The following is a 21,527-nucleotide window of genomic DNA, read 5'->3' on the forward strand; positions in this document are numbered from 1 at the left end:
GATACAAACCCCCAAAATAGGTGCTGGTAGCTCTCCTCAGCTGCCAGGAATCACGTAATGTCTGCGGTTCAAGAACTCGCACCCTGCGGACACATAGGAAACTGACTGCATCAGTGCAGCTTCCCGTTGACCCATGTGACGCAGGAGAGAAACTTTAAATCCCAGCTTGCTCAGTCAGAGCAGCTACTGGCACCTACTTGGCGGTATCCCTGGAGCAGAAATTAATGGCGATTCCGCTACGAGACCCCTGGCTTCAATGCTAAAGATATTTTATTTTTTTAATTGCTGGCTTGAATTGCTCCTCTAATATTTATGGTCATTGAAGTCACACAAAAAAAAAAGCAGAGGCAGGATCTCCTTTACAATGTACCCATTTTTATGTATACATTCGTCACAAGAAAATAGTTTCATAATCACACCACATATGCCTAGTGCTACAGTCCCATAAAACTTAAATAGTTATTATAAATGTATGCATGCCTTTATATAGCGCCATTAATTTGCTGGTGTGAAACGCTATGTACATGTGCCTTAAATATACAATTCTTAAGACTGCAGTCAATAAAAATGATAAAGGATTATAAATCTTAACGCAAAACCACTTTCTAAAAAAAAAAAAAAAAAAAATTAAATAAAAACGTCTGGCCTCTAAAAACTACATAATTGCTATTAAAATTGTTCCTTAAAGATATTTCTGTGATTAAACAAAAAAAAAAAAAAACTGGTAATTTTAGAAATTTGATTAGCAATCTCTGCTATTTCACTCCCCCTCCCCATTGTTCGTAAACCAAATTTTGCTTCTGGAATTGAATGATACACACAAGTCATTAAGTGCAATGTCTCAAACAAACCGTTGCAGGGAAATCTTTCCAATAGGAGAAATCAATGCACCACTTAGCTGACCACTTTCAAGAAGTGGTCAAGTAGACCAGTAACCTAACACTGGCATTCAGACCCTGAATCATTATTGATAGCCAGATTAAGACTTTTTTTCAGTATCACCCCTCTTGAGATTTTGCATTTGCTTACAGCATGTCAGATGTTTAGAATATACGTCTAATTGTCAAATGTTTTGTAAGCAATCTAAAATCAGGCCTGCATGAGGCAAGGAGTTACTCCTGCACTTAACATTTCTGTAGGACTCTAAAATATCTCATCCATAAGTACGAATAAGAAACATACCAAAAAGTGGTCAGCTAGGTGGCACTGTTGCATTAAGTACAGTATGGCTGTGAACTTTAGTAACGATTTATAGCCCAGAAAGACTGCACAGCAACTATAAGGAGACGGCCTCCTAGTAAACCAAATTGATACTTCTGTTTTAACTCCAGGTATTCAAACAAACATGGGCATTGAACACAAATAAGGCACGGATTTAACATTTAAACAAAATGCTATACACGAATTCGCTCTTTTTTTTTACACTTGTAATTTGGTTCGGTGACTAAGATAGCAGACGGACTTGTGTATAGGCGCAAACTGTGGCAAGTCTAAGAAAGTGTTAAAAAATAAAATAAAACAAAAGTTTTAAGTGCCATAAATAATAATAATAAAAAAAAATTGGTTTACATTCTAAATGCCAACTACAAATTTGAAACTACTTAATATACATTTAAAACAGTGAAACCTCAACTGTCAGAATTTAAACAGCAACATAACTAAAGTGAAAAAACCTTGTTAACGAAGTGCTATCCCTCCTAAATGTGCAAACACACAAAACCTTTAAATATTCAACTCAAGTGCCTCAAACCTAAGCTATCCAAAAACATTGAAATGTGACAAAAAAAAACAACACGTGAAACGTTCAACTCTACAACATCAACTGCCTAACAAAGTCCCGACAAGCTCCAGTTCCACTGGGAAATTAAGTGTTATGAGTCATAATTGTTAAATGTAAGCCCAAAGTGAATGATGGACGTCCTGTGCCCAGACTATGCAGCAAGCCGATAGGTGTCATTTCAGTTGGTGACAGTTTTGAAAACCGCTTTGCTTCTCCTAAACTGGTGCACTCTCTTGTCCTTGGAAAAAGGAAAACAGGTCAAACGTCATATTAACAGCAATTGGTTCACAACATGGGGAGTAAAAAACTCCCGTAACTCATTTTAGTGCAATTCCAACAGATGCTACAGGTACAAACTAACATTTAAAATTACTCTTTGTAAAACACAAAAAACACTGAATAAGTGAAAAAAATAAAAATAAACCAATGTAATTAGGTTACCTCAATAAAACCACTAGAACACTTTGTAGCATTTATCATTTGATATTTAATGAAAAATTTTGTAATCCTTGTTAATGGTGAAATTACATAGTGGCGAGAAAAAGTTTGTGAACCCCATAAGGATTTTCATTTATTTATCCACAAATGATTCAACATTCAATATCCATGTGTGAAAAAGTATGTGAACCTTTAGATTCAGTACCTGGTGGCGCCCCTTGAGCTACAATGACAACCAAGCATTTCTTGTAACTGCTGGTCAGTTTCTCATCAGTTTTGAGGAATTTGGCCCATTCCTCCTTACAGAGCCGCTTCAATTTAGTGACATGTGAGGGCTTCCTTGCATGGACAGCTTGCTTCATTCAGGTCCTACCGCAACATTTCAATGGTGTTTAGGTCTGGACTGACTAAAAACGCAGATTTTTTTCTTCTGCAGATCTGCTTGTGTTAGGATCATTGTTGCATGACCCACTTTCGCTTGAGCTCACGGATGGACTGACATGCTCTTCTAGAATCTTCTGATACAATGCAGAATTCATGGGGGTGTCAATGATGGCAAGCCGTCCAGGTCCTGAGGCAGCAAAGCAGCCCCAAATCACTCTCCCACCACTATGCTTGACTGTTGAACCTCATCCCTTCGGTTCGAAAGCAGCCAAAAAGTTCTACATTTGACTAGTCTGTCCCGGACACATTGTTCCAAAAGTCTTGTGGATCATCTATGTGCTCTTTACAAAACACTGCTGCCCATCTGAAGTTTGCCAGACAGCAGTGGTTTCCTGCTGGATGTCCTTCCATACACACTGTTCCTGTTCAGCCTTTTTCTGATAGTCGAGTCATGAAACCTTGGATGTTACTCTGGGGTTCTTTGCAACTTCCTGGATGGTTTGCTGGTTTGCTTTTGGAGAAATTTTGGTAGGACGACTGATCTTGCACTTTCTCCATTTGTCGAGTGACAGTAGATTGGTGGAGCGCCAAAATCACTAGAAATTGTTTTGCAACCCTTTGACTGATTAGCATCAGTCTGCTTTTCTGAGGTTCAGATTTTTTTTTTTACGTGTTTCCACACACCTGTATGGTGAAGACCAAAGGCAAAGCTTCATATAGGGTGGGGGTGGCACCCTCCCAAACTCACCTCTGAAGATCTACCCGATTTTTTGTTTAAACATCCGATTCTAATTATCCTCTTTAAATTTAGCAGATAAAAGCAGGATTTCACTTACATTTGCACATATCGGGACTATTAATTGGTCTAAGGCTGCATCCACGCTGTCGCCGAGTGCGCTTGGCACGATCACTTCAGTGATTCCCAATAAGTACGGCCACGCTCAAGCGGTGCGCACGCGCTTAGCAAAGCTAGGCGAGAGTGAAAATTGATTTTCAAGCGTGCTGAAAGGTCACATGACCCTTCAGCAACCAATCAGCACCAATCAATGAACACAGCCAGTGCCACAGCCCCGGCCATGACTCACCCACTTGCAAAATTTAGCAGGACAGCCGAGCGCTCATGCTTGGAGAGTTTGCGATGCCACCACTAAAGCATATGTGCTCAGCAGCAGTGTGGCCATAGCCCAATTTAAGGGTGTGCAAACTTTTCCCCGTGCGCACCCCTGCCTGCTCTACAAATCGCACCCCGCCACCCCCTGACTCTGGTGTCAAATGTTGTGCGGGGTCATGTGACGTCGTGTCATTTGACGCTAGGTTACCATGAAATTTATTTAAATGCCTTGGGGGAGAGCACGAGATCTCTACAACTGCCCCCCTCCCCAGAAAATCTTGCACCCCCAGGTTTAAGTCATACATTATTTTGTTTCAAAAGACATGGAATTTGGTTAATATAAACCCAATTGGATATTTAAGAAGCCTGGTTTTGAGTCAAGAAGGTTATCATGGAAATACTATGGAATTTCCATCATCATCATCGGGGTTCACACACTCTCGCCACTGTAAATAACCAACAGATTGCATTAGTGAGCGTTTATTAACAGGTCCCATATTAGCACAAGTTATTTCTAATGCCAGCATAAAGAAGTTACTACTTACATACACTCCCCTGCGGCTTTAAAATGTTCTAAGTGGCGGTATTCTAAAAGTGCTCACTGCAACACCTTATGTTTGTGACGATAGGCTGTGTCGGCCTTCCTTAATAAAGGGGGAGCCCGGCTGGCTGCCCCTGAAACCATATGGTATGGGCTGAGAGTGTCAGCTCTTGTGTCCAAATGTTGGTTCTCTGTGTTTTAAAACTGCAATGTATTATGTTTGTCCTGTGATTTAAACCCAGGTTGGTGACAAAAGGCAGTGTGAATTAGCATTTCAATGCCCCAGCTCAGAAAGGGTTTCCAAGCCAAAATCTCCCCAATTTATTTCCCTTATAAGTATAAGGCTCCCCCAAAGTATATTCTGTAAGGAAGTGTACTTTATATTGTGTTTTAATGTTTACTACTGTATAACGTTCTATACAGAAAGCCCAGGCATATGGAAGATGCTAGCTAGTTTGCATAGATTCCATAGTTCAGAGAGGGGGAAACCATTTGGTGAGCAGGATGTCTGTTGGTAGACAAAGCGGAGCCAGGGAAAAAACGGCTCTGGATGTCAGAACTGATAAGCAAGGTTTCTATTGGCAAGTTTTGAATTTATCCCTCCTATCAGTGAATGCGTAAATTCAATCCCTGCTTTAATTGGCTATTACACCCCTCAATGATTTAGATAGGATTTCAGCCTATATAAGAGCGTGCTGTAAAAGCAGCTCTCTCTCTCTTTTTCCTGTTGGAGGTCTGAAGACAAGCAGCTGCTGGCGGGCCTCTCACTTCTGATGCTTCTGTGAAAGAGCTATTCACACGTGGAAGCATGGGGAGGCCTAGCCAGTAGGCTGGATTTCGGTCCAGGAGCCCAAGGTCCTATCAAGGTAAGCCTTTGCTGAACAGGCGCCTTGCAACTAGGAAAGGGTAGATCTCTTCCCCAGACCCCCGTAAGTGTGTATATTCTGTTTCTTGTATTTCTGTGTATTTCCGAGGTCTTGTCCGAATAAACCGCAATTTATTTTACTGCCTGTTTTGCCTTGTGACTGATCCCTTAAATATAAATGTGTAGTGGGCCTGGTCTCCCGTGACAATGTTGCTAAATGGCACTGCAGTTAAAAAAAAGGTGCAATTATGGATAACCTCGATTAACTAAAATATGTTTTTCAAAGGAACTCGGCTTTAAAAATAATTCCCTAGGTGGAAAACAGGATCGCCAGAGCAGAACCACAATAATGTCAGCCCTGGGGACCCACTGCACCCAAGATACTTGCCTCTAAAAGACGATGCTGGTATATCATGTTTAAAGGCACGGCGGACCAATAAAGCTGCATGCAATGACGTTGCGGCTTCCTATTGGCCTATTGGACCTTTAAATCAGACACTGCCCAACTGGAGCTGCTACCAGCAGGCCATTCCAATGTAATTATCTTGGGAAGCAGGGGGTCCTCCGAGCTGAAACAAACGTGATTCAGCTTCAGAGATACCCTGCTTCAATCCTATTTAAATAAATAAAAAGAAACCCCCACTGCCACCTTCCAATAAAAACATTTTACATGTAATTATAATTGGTGCAATTTAATTCTAAAATGAAACGGGTTGTGATTGTTTGCTCTTTGGACCAGTGGGGGGACAGTTTCAGCAGCTCAAATTTTAAAATCTTCAATGCCTATTGCAAGCTTTGTTCCAGATTTCCCAGTGGCCGATATCGAAGCGTAAACCCTTCCTCTTCCATTGCAACTTGCCACTTCCACACATTACAAATGTAACATCTAGTATAGGAGTGGCAGGCCACAAAGGAAGAGTAAGGGTTTCCTCTTTGATATTGGCCACTAGGGAAGCAGAAGATTTAAAAAGATTTGGAAAAGTAGGATAAGCACATTTTCCATTCCAGATATCAGGGATGTGAAACAAATCGCAGGTACAGGTAACCGAGGTCTGTGGCACTCTGGGTCTGTGGCACTCTGGCGCTGTATACAATAGAACACTTAAGGGGGAATGGGGACATGTGGCCTAAGGCTTTGGTCCCGCTGCGTCCGGCGGTGCACGCTACTTACCATCTGATGGTATCCTCCCGAGCAGGTCCCAGTCCCTCATTCCTGCACGGCTCACTACACGCTGTGACGTGTCAGCCACCAGGGGATGCAAGAGAATTGTAATCCCAAGCGGCGACGCGTCACGTGGTGTGGCTGTGAGCCAATGAGGAGAGGAGGAGGGGAGGAGAAAGCAGCTGCAGCACAAAGTGAGCCCCCCCTGCTCCCTCCCACAGACTCTCTCATAATCTGTGTCTGCCGATGCACGGGGGGGGGAGGCGGGGGTGGGAACCCCCTGCAACGAGGAGAGGAGGCGAGGGAACCCCCTGACAGTGTGATGGCCCCGACGTCATTGTTGCGCCCACCCGACCTGTTTTGGCCACGCCCCCTACAGACCGCAGATAGCAGTCAAGTGCCTCTTCACGCACCGCCTGTCTGCAGTGCGGGTGCGTGGTCTGAGGCAGCGGGGCCTTAGCCTAAGAAACAATTAGGCTCTTACAACAACTCAATCTTGTGGAATTGCATAGTATGAGCTACTCTGGCCAGATTTAAAACAGCTTCCCACAATGCTATATATTGCTCTGCATGGACCCGGTTATTTTACCTGAGGTGCTCCATGCAAAGCTAGTGCAGAGACCTCAGTTGACATGTATACAATGGACCTCTTAACCCATCTGACAGTCAAACTACTACGAATATGTATTTCACAGAAAAACAGAACTTGCTTTGCAATTTGAGTACTTTGAAACATTGCTTCCTCAAGATGTCACACCAACTGCTACATAGCCCATAAGAAAGTAAAAGGTTGTGCCCTGCTAGAACAATGCCAAGCTTTTGTATACAACATGTTATACAATCAAAGTCAATTGTGTACCTTAAGGTAATCCTCTTGAGAAACAAAAGACCTTTGCAGTCTGTTCTCTGGATTAAACAAACAGGATACTACTGTCTGGATACTTCTGTCCACAGACTTCTGAAATACACCATTAAAAAGTGAATATTTTGTGCCCTTCATGCAATATTGCTAATCTGGTTCCATCCCTCCAGATGTGCAGATGCTAAACAATTAAGAGAAAAAAGGAATACCTACCGATATTTTGGTTTCTTCAAGTCCTCTTTGGCAGTCATAACAGCTGGTATACAACCAATAGCTGGGGTAGGAGTGCAGTTGACGCAGGTATAAGGAGGTGTGGCCTGTTCCCTGGTCAGTTATCGTTTTGCTAAGCTCCTAAAAAGATGCACAAATTAACCAAAACTACAGAAAAGGGAGGAAAGTAGGCTGCCATAGAGAACTTGAAGAAACTGAAATATCGGTAGGTACATTTCCTTTTTTCTTCAGCATCCTCTATAACAGCCATAACATCTGGGGTGGGGGAAACGTCCCTATGAGACATGGAGCCCAAACTGCGGCTTCAGGATCTTGCCATCTGGAGCCAAAGTGAGCAACCTTGTTTGCTCTGAATGCCATCATGTCCATTGATCGAAGGCTCCATTGACGTACTAAATTCAAGAGCACCACTGCCATTCTCCTGGTAGGACTGCTTGCATGCTCAAGAAGTCTGCCTTAACATTTGTCTCCAAAAATATAGGTCATTGAAAGATGGCAAACTGCATGTTCTGCCCACATCAAGATCATGGAGACCGCTGAGCTTTCATATGTCGATTTCACCCTTGTCTGTTGATGTAGGCTACAGCTGTGATATTGCCCGACAAAACAGTAGAAAGTCCTTAAATGCTTGATTCATTCTCTGGATCGCGTAAAATACTTCATGCATTTCCAGGACGTTGATGTGCAATTTGGTCTCTGCAAGTGACCACTGACCATGGACTGATACTGTATGTCTTGACAGTAAACACAACAAGAGTATATGCTGCACACCAACATTAAATAAATGAATGATACAGTTACTGTCAGTGATCTAATGAAAAAAAGGCAAATCTAGGCACTGCGGATTTACGTCAGAATAATACATTTAGGCATTAATTCCGATGTTATTCGACCTCGCTATCGACCTTTCAAGTGAAGTGGTATGCCGATAGAGCAGCTGAATCGTCGTAAGTAATGGCTAAATAATGCCACGATTCACCTTTTCCTTTGATTGACAGAAAGCACCCCATCCTGTCAGACTGGCATTGGTGGTGAGGAGGTTCCATGTGTAGGGAGTAATGACCTGCCTTTTTGAAGTTTCTTCTTCTTGGTACACCTAAGCAGACTATCCCTTGGATGCCTATAGAGGAATCCTGTCTTGCGGTGTGAGAAATTTGGTCCTCATGCGAATAAAAAATAAAATAAAAAAATCGGCCTGTAACATGGAATTTTTTGGCCCATGGAACCACCTCTGACTTAAGTTTAGGAGCCCAATGGAGGTACATAAACCAGAGGTGGGATGATGTTTAATTCTTAGGAAAGAGTGAACTTCCCGGACGATGCAGGTCACTTTTAATGGGGTTAACGATACTATACCCCTTTGAGTATTGAACAGGACCCAAAGAAATTGAATCGTCAGAGCAAGAATAGTCTTCCTCTTCTGCATGTTTATAATCCATCTGTGGTCCTCTAGCTCGGTTCAAACAAACTGGATATTAAGTTGTGCCAGGTGTTCAGAGGGAGCCTTGATTAGCCAATAGACGAGGCATGACAAATCTTGTCTTGGTGCCGTTTTGAGGCTATCACAGCCATCACTGACTGGTGAAGGTTCGAGGTGCGGTCGCCAAACCGACTGGAAAGGCCTTTAACTGGAAGTGTGTCTTCTACGCAAAGCAGAGTAATTTTCGATGAGCCTGGTGAATCAGAATGGAGATATGGTCTCAGATCGATACAAAAGTAATCGCCTTCTTGTACCGCTGACATGAACACCATCAAGGCCTCAATCTTGAAGTGTTGAATCCTTAAAAAACAAATTGACCCTTATTAAATACTGCTATGTACCCCCTGATTATTTGTAAACCAAAAACTATTTAATAAAAGCCTTGACCATGTTGATCTTGCGGTAACGGTTTAATATCAAGAGTCGAACCAGAGATCTTTAATAGCCTGCCTTAGTTTGACCACTTAATGCGGGTCTCTTGCTTGGCAAGACTCCCTGAAGAGGCTGCCTGGACCCGACAAGAATTCTAGGGCATAACCATGCTCTATGATCTGGAGTACCCAGGAATACACTGTAGTATAGACCCAACGGCAGATAAACGTTGCCCATATACCCCCAACTCGCGTCATCTTGCCAACTGGGTCCAGCACATTTTCAGGAGCTCTGCTTCTTCAGCTCACCTCAGCTGAAGCTTGATCTGGCCCAGGCCCTGAAAAGTGGCTGGGACCACCAAGGCTGCCCTTCAGTTTGTTAAAAGGCCTGTCTGGTCTGTAGGATTTGGACTCCTGAAAATTACATCTAGGCGGTCTCAAAGGATGTTCTAGACCTTTTGTTGTGGCAGGAATTGCCCCTTTGTGCAAGAAAGCTTGATAGTGTCATCCAAAGCTTTAACAAAAAGATAAGAACCATTATAAGACAGGGATATCAACTTCAGATTGAAAGATGTCTGCCACTCAAGGCTTCAACCACAGCGCCAACCTAGTGGCTAATTCATACACAGGATCTTGCTGCAAGCCGGACGATGTCCATGGATGCGTCACAAGAAAAAAGCAATGGTGTCGGATGTTTGAAAAATACTGCAACAATCGAAATCTGGAAGTTCTTGCTTCAATTTGTTCTTCCAAATTGGAGATCCAGATTCCCACCATTCTGGATATACTGGCCATGGCAGTTGCTGGTTTCAAAGTTGTTCCCAGTCAGGTATTGCTTCTGCAACCCTGTCAGAACTTCGACCCAATGGTTATTTAAAAGTAGAACTATCTTAAGGGATGGTCATCTGTCTTCCTGTGTGTGCAATCAACGCATCCACCGTAGAAGGTGGACTCCATGTTTTGCAGTCTTCCTGAAATGGGTATATCTTAATAAATCGCTTTGTCGTATTGCTACGTCTTTCCACCAATTTCCATTCGGAGTTAATCGAGCATGAAATGCAGCTGTGAACCGGGATAATAAACAGTTCTTGCGGCCCAAAAATGCTTGATCCTGAGTTTCTCCTTAGGGTCTTTAATAATATGCGTATTACATTGATCAACCTCAAGGAAATCCACTTTAAATGCCCCATGCTCTTCCTGGACCTCATCGTCAGAGGACCACTCGTCTAGGTTGGCAGTCTGTAGAAGATGAGTCTCTTGGGCTCTCAGGATCAGACACTTGAGATCTGGAGTGCTTGAAATTAGTCTGGGATTCCAATTTCAAAAGTTATTTAAAGGAGGAGCGTCTTCTGCAATTTTCCACACACTTTACGCAGACTTAGGATGAGCGCCTGGTATCTGGACATCGAAGGTAGCACAATATTTGTATTTTGCAGCGGCTTTCTTGGGCTTAGCAGCCTGAGAGTCCAGCTGTGGCTGCTCAGATTTCTGGTCCCCTGAAGCAGATTGGACAGAATAGTCTTAGGTCGCGCTTATATAGTGCCGGTGACGGCAAAACAAGTGTATTGACGCTGTCATGTGCGTTTATAGTTGGAGTGGCGCGACGGCTTGGTCGCGATCGCTGGAAGTCCCTTCAATTTGATTTTTTCAGCGACCGCAGCGTGACGTCAGCGGCGCCGGCACTATAAGCGCGGCCTTAAGAGCAGAGAAGCCAATATAGCTACTGGGGAGAGCAGAACAAGGCAGTGGTGGCTAGCAGAGTAAAGCAGACAGGCTGCTACAGTTACAAAACAAAAAAAAGGGGGGGGGGGTCTCGAAAAAAGCGAAAACAAAAATCAATTGCCATACAATGATTTTTATGTATATCAAAAAGCAATTCACAAATTACATTAAAACTTTACAATAAAAAGAAAGGATCATATAGATCCAAACATCCTCTCATCAAGATCACACTACCACGAAGAAATGGATACTGAAACTAGTCCGAGGGCTAGTCAGTGCCCCACAAACGCACAGTTGAAACAAAGGTAGGCAAAGTATAAGGCAGATGCAATTAGGAAAGCAGCTTAACTAGAGTTTGGCATCCTCGTGGAGATGAAACAATGGCAGCTTCCGGCTATTGTCGTCACGATGACGCACAGCTGCGTGATGACCTCACAAAACGCGTTTCGCGCCTAAATGGCGCTTCATCCGGCGGTACAGGCTGCTATAGTTACAGGGAATAGCTGCTTGGAAAGCTGCTGAGTTCCAGAGGCAGATACTGTTTAATTCCAGGTCCATGTGGTGGAGGCTGCGGGAGAGGAATCCTGCGTACCAGACAACCACACGGAGCAGCCCTGAGCCTGGCACCCAATACTTACCCATCCAGCTTATCCGCAATACCATTTCCAAAGAATAAAAGCAAACCATCTCTGTGAGAAGGAGATAGACACCCTTCCCCCAACTTCGGTAGGACTATAACAGACCAGGGAGCAGGCCACACATCCTTTAGATCTACGTCAGAACGCTTGTCCTACCCCAGCTAGAAGTAGGAGCTGTTATGGCTGCCAGAGGACGTGGAAGAAATTAAAAAAAAAAAAAAAAAAAAAAACCTGCTACAGTGTGTACACATTAGCTATACAAAATTAAATAGGTTAACATGAATTAGAAACATTTACTTTACTTTAGTGGACCTGGAGAGATCCAAATTAGAGATTTTTAATGCTGCTGCCGACACGGGAAATAGTGACAAGTTCTACAAGCTATATCGGTCGTGGACGTATAGGCTCATTGGAAGTGGTTATACCTCAAGGCAGGGGTGCGCAAACTGGGGGGCTGGAGATTTTGCTGGGGGGGGTCGCGGGCTGTTGCAGATGCCCCGCTCTCTTCCCCACGGCATTTAAATGAAATGCCGGGGGAGATCGCTTGAGGCCCCTGGAACAGTTTACTTACCCAGATTCAGCCGCTCTGATGCTTCGCCATGGCAACGTGGCGTCACACGACCCCTAAGGTAGGGAGGGGGGCGCGGGCGACGCTGCAGGGAAGACAGGGCAGCGAAGCACAAAGGTTTGCGCTCCCCTGCCTTAAGGTATAAAGTTTGTATAGAACCGAAAACATTGACCGGGATTGAATTCATAATTTTAAGCAGACACTAAATTTACCCCATAATGTTTTTTTTGCTTAAAACAAAAACAAACAGACATTCACCCTAGAACAGTTGCATTGATTTGAAAAATCAAACTTAAATATTTAGTTTGTCAAATTAAAAAAACAAACCCACACCATTTTAACCTATTAAAGCAGCACAAGTTGCAGTTTATTTTAGTTTGTAGTTAAAGGATTGAAGGGGGATTCCAGGAACTGAACTGCATTCATTTCAGCTCCTGAGACACTTACCTCAGTAGAGGTAACATTAACTCCTTAATGTTTAAAATGTCCTTTGTGACCCAGGTCAATAGGAAGCCACAAGGGACGGCAACACATGCTTCCTTTTGTCCCACAAGACGCAGGACATTCAACGATGCCATTATGTTAGCCCCAACAAGCCCTGGAGCTGCTGCCCGCAGAGATACCAGCACCTCCCGCAGAGAGGTATCTCGGGAAGCAGGGGGTCCCCGGGGTTGAAATGTAACTTGTTGGCCGGCTTTAAAGAGGCAATCCAAGCCGGGTTGTTTTTCCTGTCTCCATTTTTTTAATATAGAATTGAAGCAGGGGCTCCCCCGGAGCTGAACCCCAGTAATTTCAGCTCTGAGGACACCCTGCTTCTGGAGGTACTTGCCTCCATAATGAGTGATGGTAGCCACCCCAGGGTTCACTATACGGCTGCTTTTTAAAGCTCCCGGGCACTGCGGGCGAATGGGAAGCCGTGACGTCACCCAGTGCGGCTTCACATTGGCCCGTGTAACCGGGGGCGTTAAGCTGCAGGAGATCCGGCACCCCCTACGGAGGTAAGCATCTCTGGAAGCAAAGTGTCTCCTCAGCTGAAATTAATGGGGTCAAGCTCCAGAGACCCCGATTCAAACCTGTATTTAAAAAAAATAAAAATAATAATAAACCACACCACTGCCTTGAATTGTTTTTTTTGTTTTTTTTAAACATCACGCATTTGTTTAATTTGGTCTTATCTAGAACTGTACCTTTAAAAGGCGAAACGAGAAGTTCTTCATAGATTTAATAAGGTGTGCAGCGGTTTCAAAACCTCCCAGGCCTCTTCATATGCACAGACATGCTTGTGGAGTCATACAGTACTAGATGCTGAAATACTCAAAGCCCTCAAGATTCCCTAGCAATGCCGTGTTCTAATGCTTTAGAAGCAAACGCTTTTCTCAGTCGCTAGCACACCTTTTACAACGCTACGCAAAAACAGAACAGAGTAGCACACTTGCCATGCCAAAAAGTGCGTGACAAATACAAAACTGTACTTCCTGTACTCCGGTGTTGTATTATATGTAGTCATGTCTATAGCACGTGAGGTTCAGGAACAGATTTAAATGCAAGCTACAGCTTTAAGTCAAATGAAGTGGTGTTTTACAGCAGTATTCATTACTTTGCCTGCCTTCCGTATTATGGATGGCCACCAAATGCACCCAGTCAGGAAACTGAACATGAATAAAACAGGTATGCGCGTGGCGTAGCCATGTGGCACGGTGTTACACCACCACAGCAATCTCTGCATAGCTCCCTTCTTATGCATGTCACGGTCCAGTTTTTGGTTGGTAGAAGAGGCACCATAGGAAAAAGCATAAGGACAGGACAGTTGGTTATAAGCATGTCAGAAATACATGCTCACCTTCTGAGGGCTGGTTCCAGAGGGAGACATTGTTGGGTCATGTACAGGAAACTCTGCTTGCAGGATTTCATTCCCTGTTTGGTCTATTTCACTACAGTGATAATTCAGCGTATATGCCTGCACACAAAACATATGTAAAACCATTGAATTACAGGCATACCCCGCATTAACGTACGCAATGGGACCGGAGCATGTATGTAAAGCGAAAATGTACTTAAAGTGAAGCACTACCTTTTTCCCAATTATCGATGCATGTACTGTACTGCAATCGTCATATACGTGCATAACTGATGTAAATAACACATGTGTAACAGGCTCTATAGTCTCCCCGCTTGCACATAGCTTCGGTAGAGGTAGGGAGCCAGTATTGCTGTTCAGGACGTGCTGACAGGCGCATGCGTGAGCTGCCGTTTTCCTATTGAGCGATATGTACTTACTCGCGAGTGTACTTAAAGTGAGTGTCCTTAAAGCGGGGTATGCCTGTATACCAGTATTCTCACTAAGCCATTGTTGAGTTTAGAGTTTAAACCCAGCATCCCCATAAATGTTTGGCTTTTTTTGAGCCTCAGTGCAGTCAAATTGTGGTAGCTCATGCTAAAACTCCACAAATCCGGCAATTACTTGAAATACCCCAGACCTGACGACTTCCCCAAGATTCGATTTGTCACTATCTCCCCTTAGCACCCATGTAGAGAAGCAGATTGTGAATGTTACACAGAAGCACATACTGAAGATCTTGAAAAAAAGTCCCACTGAGGACTGAAATCGCGATCCAGCAAATAAATATGTATATATATTTTTATTATTACTTTGAGCATGCTGGTTGTAATACGAGATTTTTTTTATTATTTTTTTTTAAAGATAGTCCGCCACCACAACAATGTTAAATCCCTTTCCCAACCCATTGTTACCTGAGGAATTATATAGCTCCTTTGATCACCTGTTGGCCATTGTGGTGCCACCTGAAAAACAGAATAGACGTTCTAAGGCCTGAATTGCTCAGCTTGTTGAGCATCGTTGACGACATGGAAGACAAGTTCATCGAAACGTTTAGAAAAAAGTCTGTACCTGGTAGTTGTAGGCAGGTTGCTGGAATCCCATAGGAATTTGCTGGATTATAACAGGGGGTGAGCTTGGGTATGGACATGCCTGTACAAACAAAATTAAATATGTATTTAAATTAGAAAACATCCTACAGTTGTGGAGGCTAAGGCCGTGGCCAGTGGCACAACAGACCTTGAAATTTGGAGCATCTATACCACTCACTTTTCTGTGACCCACTGCTGCTCCGTGCTGACTGCTGTTCAAGTTGGACCCTTAGGCCTCGGTCCCGCTGCGCTCGTTGGCGCGGGCGGCGAGTTCCCCACCAGCAGGGGAATCCTCGCGAGCCGGTCCCGGTCCCCACTGGCTGCACAGCTGATTACACGCTGTAGCGCGTCAGCCGCTGGAGACACCAGAGAATGGTGTTTTCTAGCTTTGACGCGTGACGTGTGTGGCTGTGAGCCAATGGGGAGGGGAGGCTTCGGGAGGAGGAGAGGCTTCGGGAGGAGGAGAGGCTTCGGGGAGCGGGGAGGAGTGTGGAGGGACAGCAGGTGAGTGCCTTTCTCTGTGTGTGTGTCTGAGTGCGTGCATGCCTATCTGTGTGTGTATGTGTGTGCCCGAGTGCGTGAGTGCCTGCCTCTGTCTGTGTGTGTGTGTGCGCGCGTGTGTGTGTATGAGTGCGTGCCTGTGTGTGTGTGCGTGTGCGTGTATGAATGAGTGCCTGCGTGTGTGTGTTTAAACTTACTTTCCAGCTCCAGCCCGAGTCCGTGGAGGGAGGGGGGGGGGGGGGGGGAGAGAGTAGCGGGTCCCTCCGCTCAAGCCACGCCCCCCCTCCCTGTCAAACCGCCCACCTCCCGATCAAACCTCCCGCCCACCTCCCGATCAAACCTCCCGCCCACCTCCCGATCACACCTCCCACCTCCCGCTCCCTACAGACCGCAGATCGCGGTCTGTGTATCTCAGCGCACCGCCTGTCAGCAGCGCAGGTGCGCTGACTCTGGGAGCGGGGCCTTAGCCTTACTGCTGACGCTGCTCTATCTTGCCTGTGTGACCGTGCGTGACTGCTGCCTACCTTATCTGGAAGTGGGATGCCGGTATTTGGACAGCAATTTGCTCCACGGAGCCTCTGGGCTACTTAACATTCTGTTTGCTTTAGCTTATACTGATATCAAGCTTCAGCATTAGGGAGTTATTGCTACATGCCTTCTCCCTTGTTTTCTCTGTTGATTTTTAAGGTGAACCCAGTCGTTGCATATCCCAGATATTTACTTATTGTTTCACTCTGGTTTATTGTGTCTGCCAGGTTACAGCTGTTATCTTTAGGCCGTTTAGTACTAAGGGTTTTTATTTCTATTATTTATTTCTGGGCTCTGTGTAGATGCTGGCAATATTTTTCATTCACATTATTTTTGCTTTGATTGGCTGATTTGTATTGCATCTCTAGGGGAAGTTTCTTTCCTCTGGATTTGCATTACCATACTTACGTATATTGCCTGCTACATATTTTGGGTTTACCTATGTGTATTGTATTTCTCTTTAATCAGCAGTTTTCATTTTGTATGTGTTTCACATTATCATTTGAGTGCTTTCAATAGACCCCTTTTTTCTTTTTTGTGTCTCCAGACCTTGAAATAGGTTTGCGTGGCTATCGCCTGAGCAATGTCTCCTCTGTTGACGCGCGTGACTGAGGGGCTTGGCCGTGACAGTCTGAAATTGAGGTCCTAAATTAATCATTTTCTTATGTATGTGTTTTTTTTATAGCTTTTTTTAATGGCATTTACTGTATACATGTGAAAGAAGACTACAATTGTGACTACGAAACATGTAGGATGTAATTGGTCCAAGTGTTTTATTGCTACTCTATCCTATGTGTGCAATTTGGGCACTTTAGAGACTTTTTTCCGCTTTTGCTGTGTACTTTTGAAATCGCCACTGTGACGGCACTTCGCAGCCAGTTCACCCCTGCTTGTGGCTGCACTAAACGGAGAGCTCTGCGAACCACCCAGGTCCTCACTGATCAATCCGGGGACCCTCCCAGTGCGTCTGCAGGCTGCAGATTGCTCGATCCGTCTGGAGCCCAGCTGACCAGAGGGGAGTTTCCCACAGAGACGGTGACCGAATGCAGAGGTGTTCCTAGGAAGGAAAAGCATTGCAGCTGCTGTCCCAGACGCCTGCCAAGGGAAACATACTCCTGACTCCTGTATGAGCGGCCGCCTAGTGGTAACTTGTGTGTTTAACACACTCAATGTTTATGTCCTAATTCCTTGATGTACGCAGAATATTTATCCCCTATTTTAATATACACTTGTTACTTTCATACTTCACTATTTGCGTTGTGCGCTGTTTTTTTGTCTCCACATGTGAAAGAAGCCTGCAGCTTCCAACCAAGTCTTAAAACATCTTTGTACATTTACACCCAATGTGTATTTGTTTTAATTAATACCTTTTGCACTTTGATCTTCTGTGCTCTTGTCTTATATAGGGGACAAATAGATATGGGTTTTAAAGCGGCAATCTAGGCTCAAAAATAAAATAAAATCCACTTTGAATAGAAGCAGGAGGTCTCCAGAGCTGAACCCCGTTCATTTCAGCTCTGGTGACCCAGTTTTCAGAGATACTTAACTCCGCAGGGGGTGCAGGTAGCCGCTCTGCTACTAGTGTTCATGTTACGGCGACATTTCAAAGCTCCCGTGCCCTAATAGGAAGCTGCGACCAGGTTTGGCTTCCTATTGGCCTGCATGACGAAGGCACTTTAAACATTATTAAAGCGTTGGTAGCAGAGCAGCTACAGTACTACGGAGGTATTTGGAAGCAAGAGGTACCTGGAGCGGAAATTAATGGAGTGCAACTCCACAGACCCCTTGCTTCAATCCAGGGTGTTGTATGTATGTATGTATGTATGTATGTATGTATGTATGTATGTATGTATGTATGTATGTATGTATGTATGTATATAAAGTTAAGAAAAGGCACTTGGATTGCTCCTTTAATAAAACAGTGAACGTCTCACCTGCACATACTGAGCAACTGGGCTAATCATAGGAGGGTGCTGGATATACGGGTCAGCATTCTGATTGCTCCACACATTGTGGAACTGAGGTGCCGGTTGGTTAAGGACCACTGGTCTGGGCTGCACATAGGCACCTGATGTAGGGAAAAAGAAATAAATTTATATGTATGCATACACATACATACCGTATAATCACGTTTTGACGGCGGCTTTTAACATGCATGAAATGAAGGCAAAGATAGTGTTGGGATTTACTTACATAAATTTTGCTGCTTCCTGATTGCAGGGCCCAGTTTTAATTTCTTTCCATGAAAATTTATCTGCGACTGAAAATGGAAAAGAATTCACCTTACAAAAGTATTTATTGAACCCCATTCCTGCTTCTCATTCTCTGGTAATAAAAGCATGGAAATGGGTAACTAGTCAGTTGCTAAAACGGTTTTTGGACAACGAAGCTTATATATAAATCTCACACAATCTGAAAAGTTAACACTAAAATAAGTGCTATATTTTATGACAATTAGAATAGTACATTTGCCAAAATGTAAATTTAAGTTTGATCTTTAAACTTACTTCAACAATCTTCTGTACATCGACATCATCATAAAAAGAAACAAATCCATACCTAAGAAAAAAATAAAATTGTGCTCATAAAATTATTATAATTTTTTTTTACACATGCAGCTCCCAAACAGGCCATGAGCACTTTGCCACGTCTACATTTAAACCCCGTCGTGATCTTTCATCCTCTTCCTGAAACAGGTTATGAATATTTGCAAGATGTTGGTTCCCTTGGACAGCACCAGGTTTTGCACCTCCGTACTAGAACTTCTGCTACCCAAATAGGCACTGCACGTCGCCTTTATCTTTTATTAAGGGACATTGGAAAATGTAGAATAATGATATTCCCAACACTCACTGTAGAACTGTATGAGGGCACTTCTAGGATGGACAAGAGATAGAACATTTCATGAGTCGCAGTGACAAACTTGGGAAGTTAAGCAAGGTATCACACATTTTTATATTAAATTATGTGCATTATATATGTATTTATCAGAAGGCTGCTGCTATCTACAGTACACTACTTCTATTTAAAGTAGTAATACACATGAAGACTGAATTATTTTTTATTTACATTTTTAAAAGCTTTTCTCTGGATCTGCTGTGGTCCCCCAATGTCCAGATCCCCTCCCCATTTCCCGCTGTATGGCACCTGGCTAAAATGTGCCCCATGGAGCAGACTGAGCGTGGGGTCAGTGCTCTATTCCATGGCCAAAAGAAAGCTATAGCGTCACTTTCTATTGGTGACTAGTCTATAAAAAAAGTTAAAAAAAAAAAAGTCAAACCATTAGAAGTCTTGCTGCTTGGGAACGATGGGGTCCCCGCACATTGGAGGACCAGCGATGAGCTCCGGGGGGAACCAATATGTTCAGAAAAGGGTTGTATTTTTTTTTTTTAAACCACCCCAATTAAGGGATGTGAGACAGCTGCTTTAAGCAGGCAACTATGCCATTTGTATATAGTTTGACCTACGTCTAGTTGACAAATAAGATTACTTGTATAAAAACGGAAAAATTAAACCCTGTAAATTACCTGGAACCGGCATTTCACAACCATGCAAGAAAATGGAATAGAAAAGTGTGTATTTTAAACCGTCAAACAAAATCAAGGCAGAGGAATGTAGAGCAAAGACATATATATGAATACAAGGTATGTTGAGCCAATTCAAGTTCTACATGGATATGCAATTCTCGACTCAACACAAAAGTTAAACTAAATTCATTTCAAACAGAGCCTTTATTTGAGCCACTGTGTGCATTAACAGCTAGTGAACTTCCTGCAGAGTAGAAAAAACAAAAACAAAGGATTGTTGGCACTGAATGAACAGCAGCAGCCTGAGTAAACAAACCAGAAGCAAGTTGTTAGTTGCAAACAAAGGGAAAAGATGGCATAGATTACACATTTAAAAAATCCATGTATTTAACAAAATAAAATTCTTACTGCAGCCTACATTTTCACTATAGCAGCTCAATCTTTGTTTCATCTATGCAAAACCATCATTATAAAAGTGGGCAAAAAATTCCCTAACATGAAACCCTAAAATTTGGGAAGAAACGTTTAAAATTGGAATTTGCATATACACACACGATACAAAACAAGGCCAATATTCCTGGAAACACGTTGGCATTAATAGTTTTAGCAAGATCACAAAAAACATGGACTTGGTGGCAAGTATTATTATAACAAACGTTGTCTTAAGGAACATAACACTGAACAGCATATTTATAAATTGATCAGTGCCAGGTTATCCAGAAGAAAGCTAAATTATCTTGGTCTTATATTGCCTCTAGTAAAGATGTCCACATGGGGAACGTGGGGAGTAGAGCATAAAATACATTGAATTTACAAAGGTTTAATTTGTAACATGCTAAATTGTATTTGCTTTTTACATTTAATGAAATGCATTTTTACTAAAATTATATTTTACAATCCATGACCTAGAGCAATTTTTTATGTCGTTGATTTTTGTTTTCTATTGAATATATATTGCAAGACATTAAATTATTATGGGAACAATTTTGTTATTGTCCAAACCTACTTTAAACCACTTTTAAAAGATCTAGAATTCTGTGTGGAACATGCGCTCCAATGCCGGGTCCGTTATAAGTACAAAATTGTAAATGAGTCCAAAAACACCATGGGGGTAATAATTGCGTAAAGAATCCTGCGGTGTGGTATCCTTAATGGGGACCTATATTCCCTGAAGGAACTGAGCAAAGGAGCAAACTCCCTGTGCAGGACCTCATTGGGCTGGGTCCTGGAACACTATACCACCACATTGCATGTCATTTGCATAGAATAAAGTCTCTTACTCACATCTCTGGAGCATCCCCAATTCAAATGGTGTATTGAGCGTGCTGCAACTTGGCTTGAAAATCCAAATCTGCATACAGAGGTGAAGTCGCACAGCAAGGAGAGTGGGTCAAAAAGCCAATTTAAAAATGTACTTTATTGGTCCCTAGAAGAGTAACGGAGGTGCAAAAAACCCTTCTACATGTTTCGTGCACCAATCACAGTGCTTGGTGCACGAAACATGTAGGAGGGTTTTTTGCACCTCCATTACTCTTCTAGGGATCAATAAAGTATATTTTTAAATTGGCTTTTTGACCCACTCTTTGCTGTGCGCCTTCACCTCTATGGATGCAGATTTTCACTTTTAAAAGATGCATTATTCAGTATTAATGTTTGGCCGATGACAGCATACTATCCACCAGGGCTGCAGGCAGATTTCCCGGGGCCCAGGACTAGTTATGAGCGCCACCCCTCCCCCGCAGAGTTGTGAGCACCCCCATTTTACACCTTGTAAGCCCCCTCTATTTTCCTCCCTCATATCATGTATTTCTTTCCATCTCACCTCTCCATCAACTACCCCAATTACTCAATCCCTGCCCCCCACCTCACATGTATTTCTCTCCCCGCGCC

The 21,527-nt window shown here is 43.3% G+C and overlaps 1 protein-coding gene across 6 annotated transcripts in view; it reads right to left on the reverse strand.

The window, feature by feature from the left end:
• Positions 1-355: 355 nt before the first annotated feature.
• Positions 356-21,527, reverse strand: part of DAZL (deleted in azoospermia like) — a 28,742-nt gene continuing 7,570 nt past the window's right edge. For 4 of the 6 annotated variants that reach the window (XM_075586895.1, XM_075586901.1, XM_075586899.1 and 1 more), the window contains exons 4-11: positions 18,618-18,669; positions 18,304-18,370; positions 18,045-18,178; positions 15,062-15,142; positions 14,905-14,955; positions 13,994-14,110; positions 7,141-7,239; positions 356-2,018 (exon numbers count right to left, since the gene is read on the reverse strand). In XM_075586895.1, coding sequence (XP_075443010.1) covers positions 1,959-2,018; positions 7,141-7,239; positions 13,994-14,110; positions 14,905-14,955; positions 15,062-15,142; positions 18,045-18,178; positions 18,304-18,370; positions 18,618-18,669 — 661 coding nt within the window. In that variant the 3' untranslated portion in view covers positions 356-1,958. The remainder of the gene's footprint in view (positions 2,019-7,140; positions 7,240-13,993; positions 14,111-14,904; positions 14,956-15,061; positions 15,143-18,044; positions 18,179-18,303; positions 18,371-18,617; positions 18,670-21,527) is intronic. The other 2 variants (XM_075586896.1, XM_075586900.1) reach the window with 2 other exon arrangements.

This window comes from Ascaphus truei, chromosome 2, assembly GCF_040206685.1.
Source record: "Ascaphus truei isolate aAscTru1 chromosome 2, aAscTru1.hap1, whole genome shotgun sequence".
Classification (NCBI taxonomy): domain Eukaryota; kingdom Metazoa; phylum Chordata; class Amphibia; order Anura; family Ascaphidae; genus Ascaphus; species Ascaphus truei.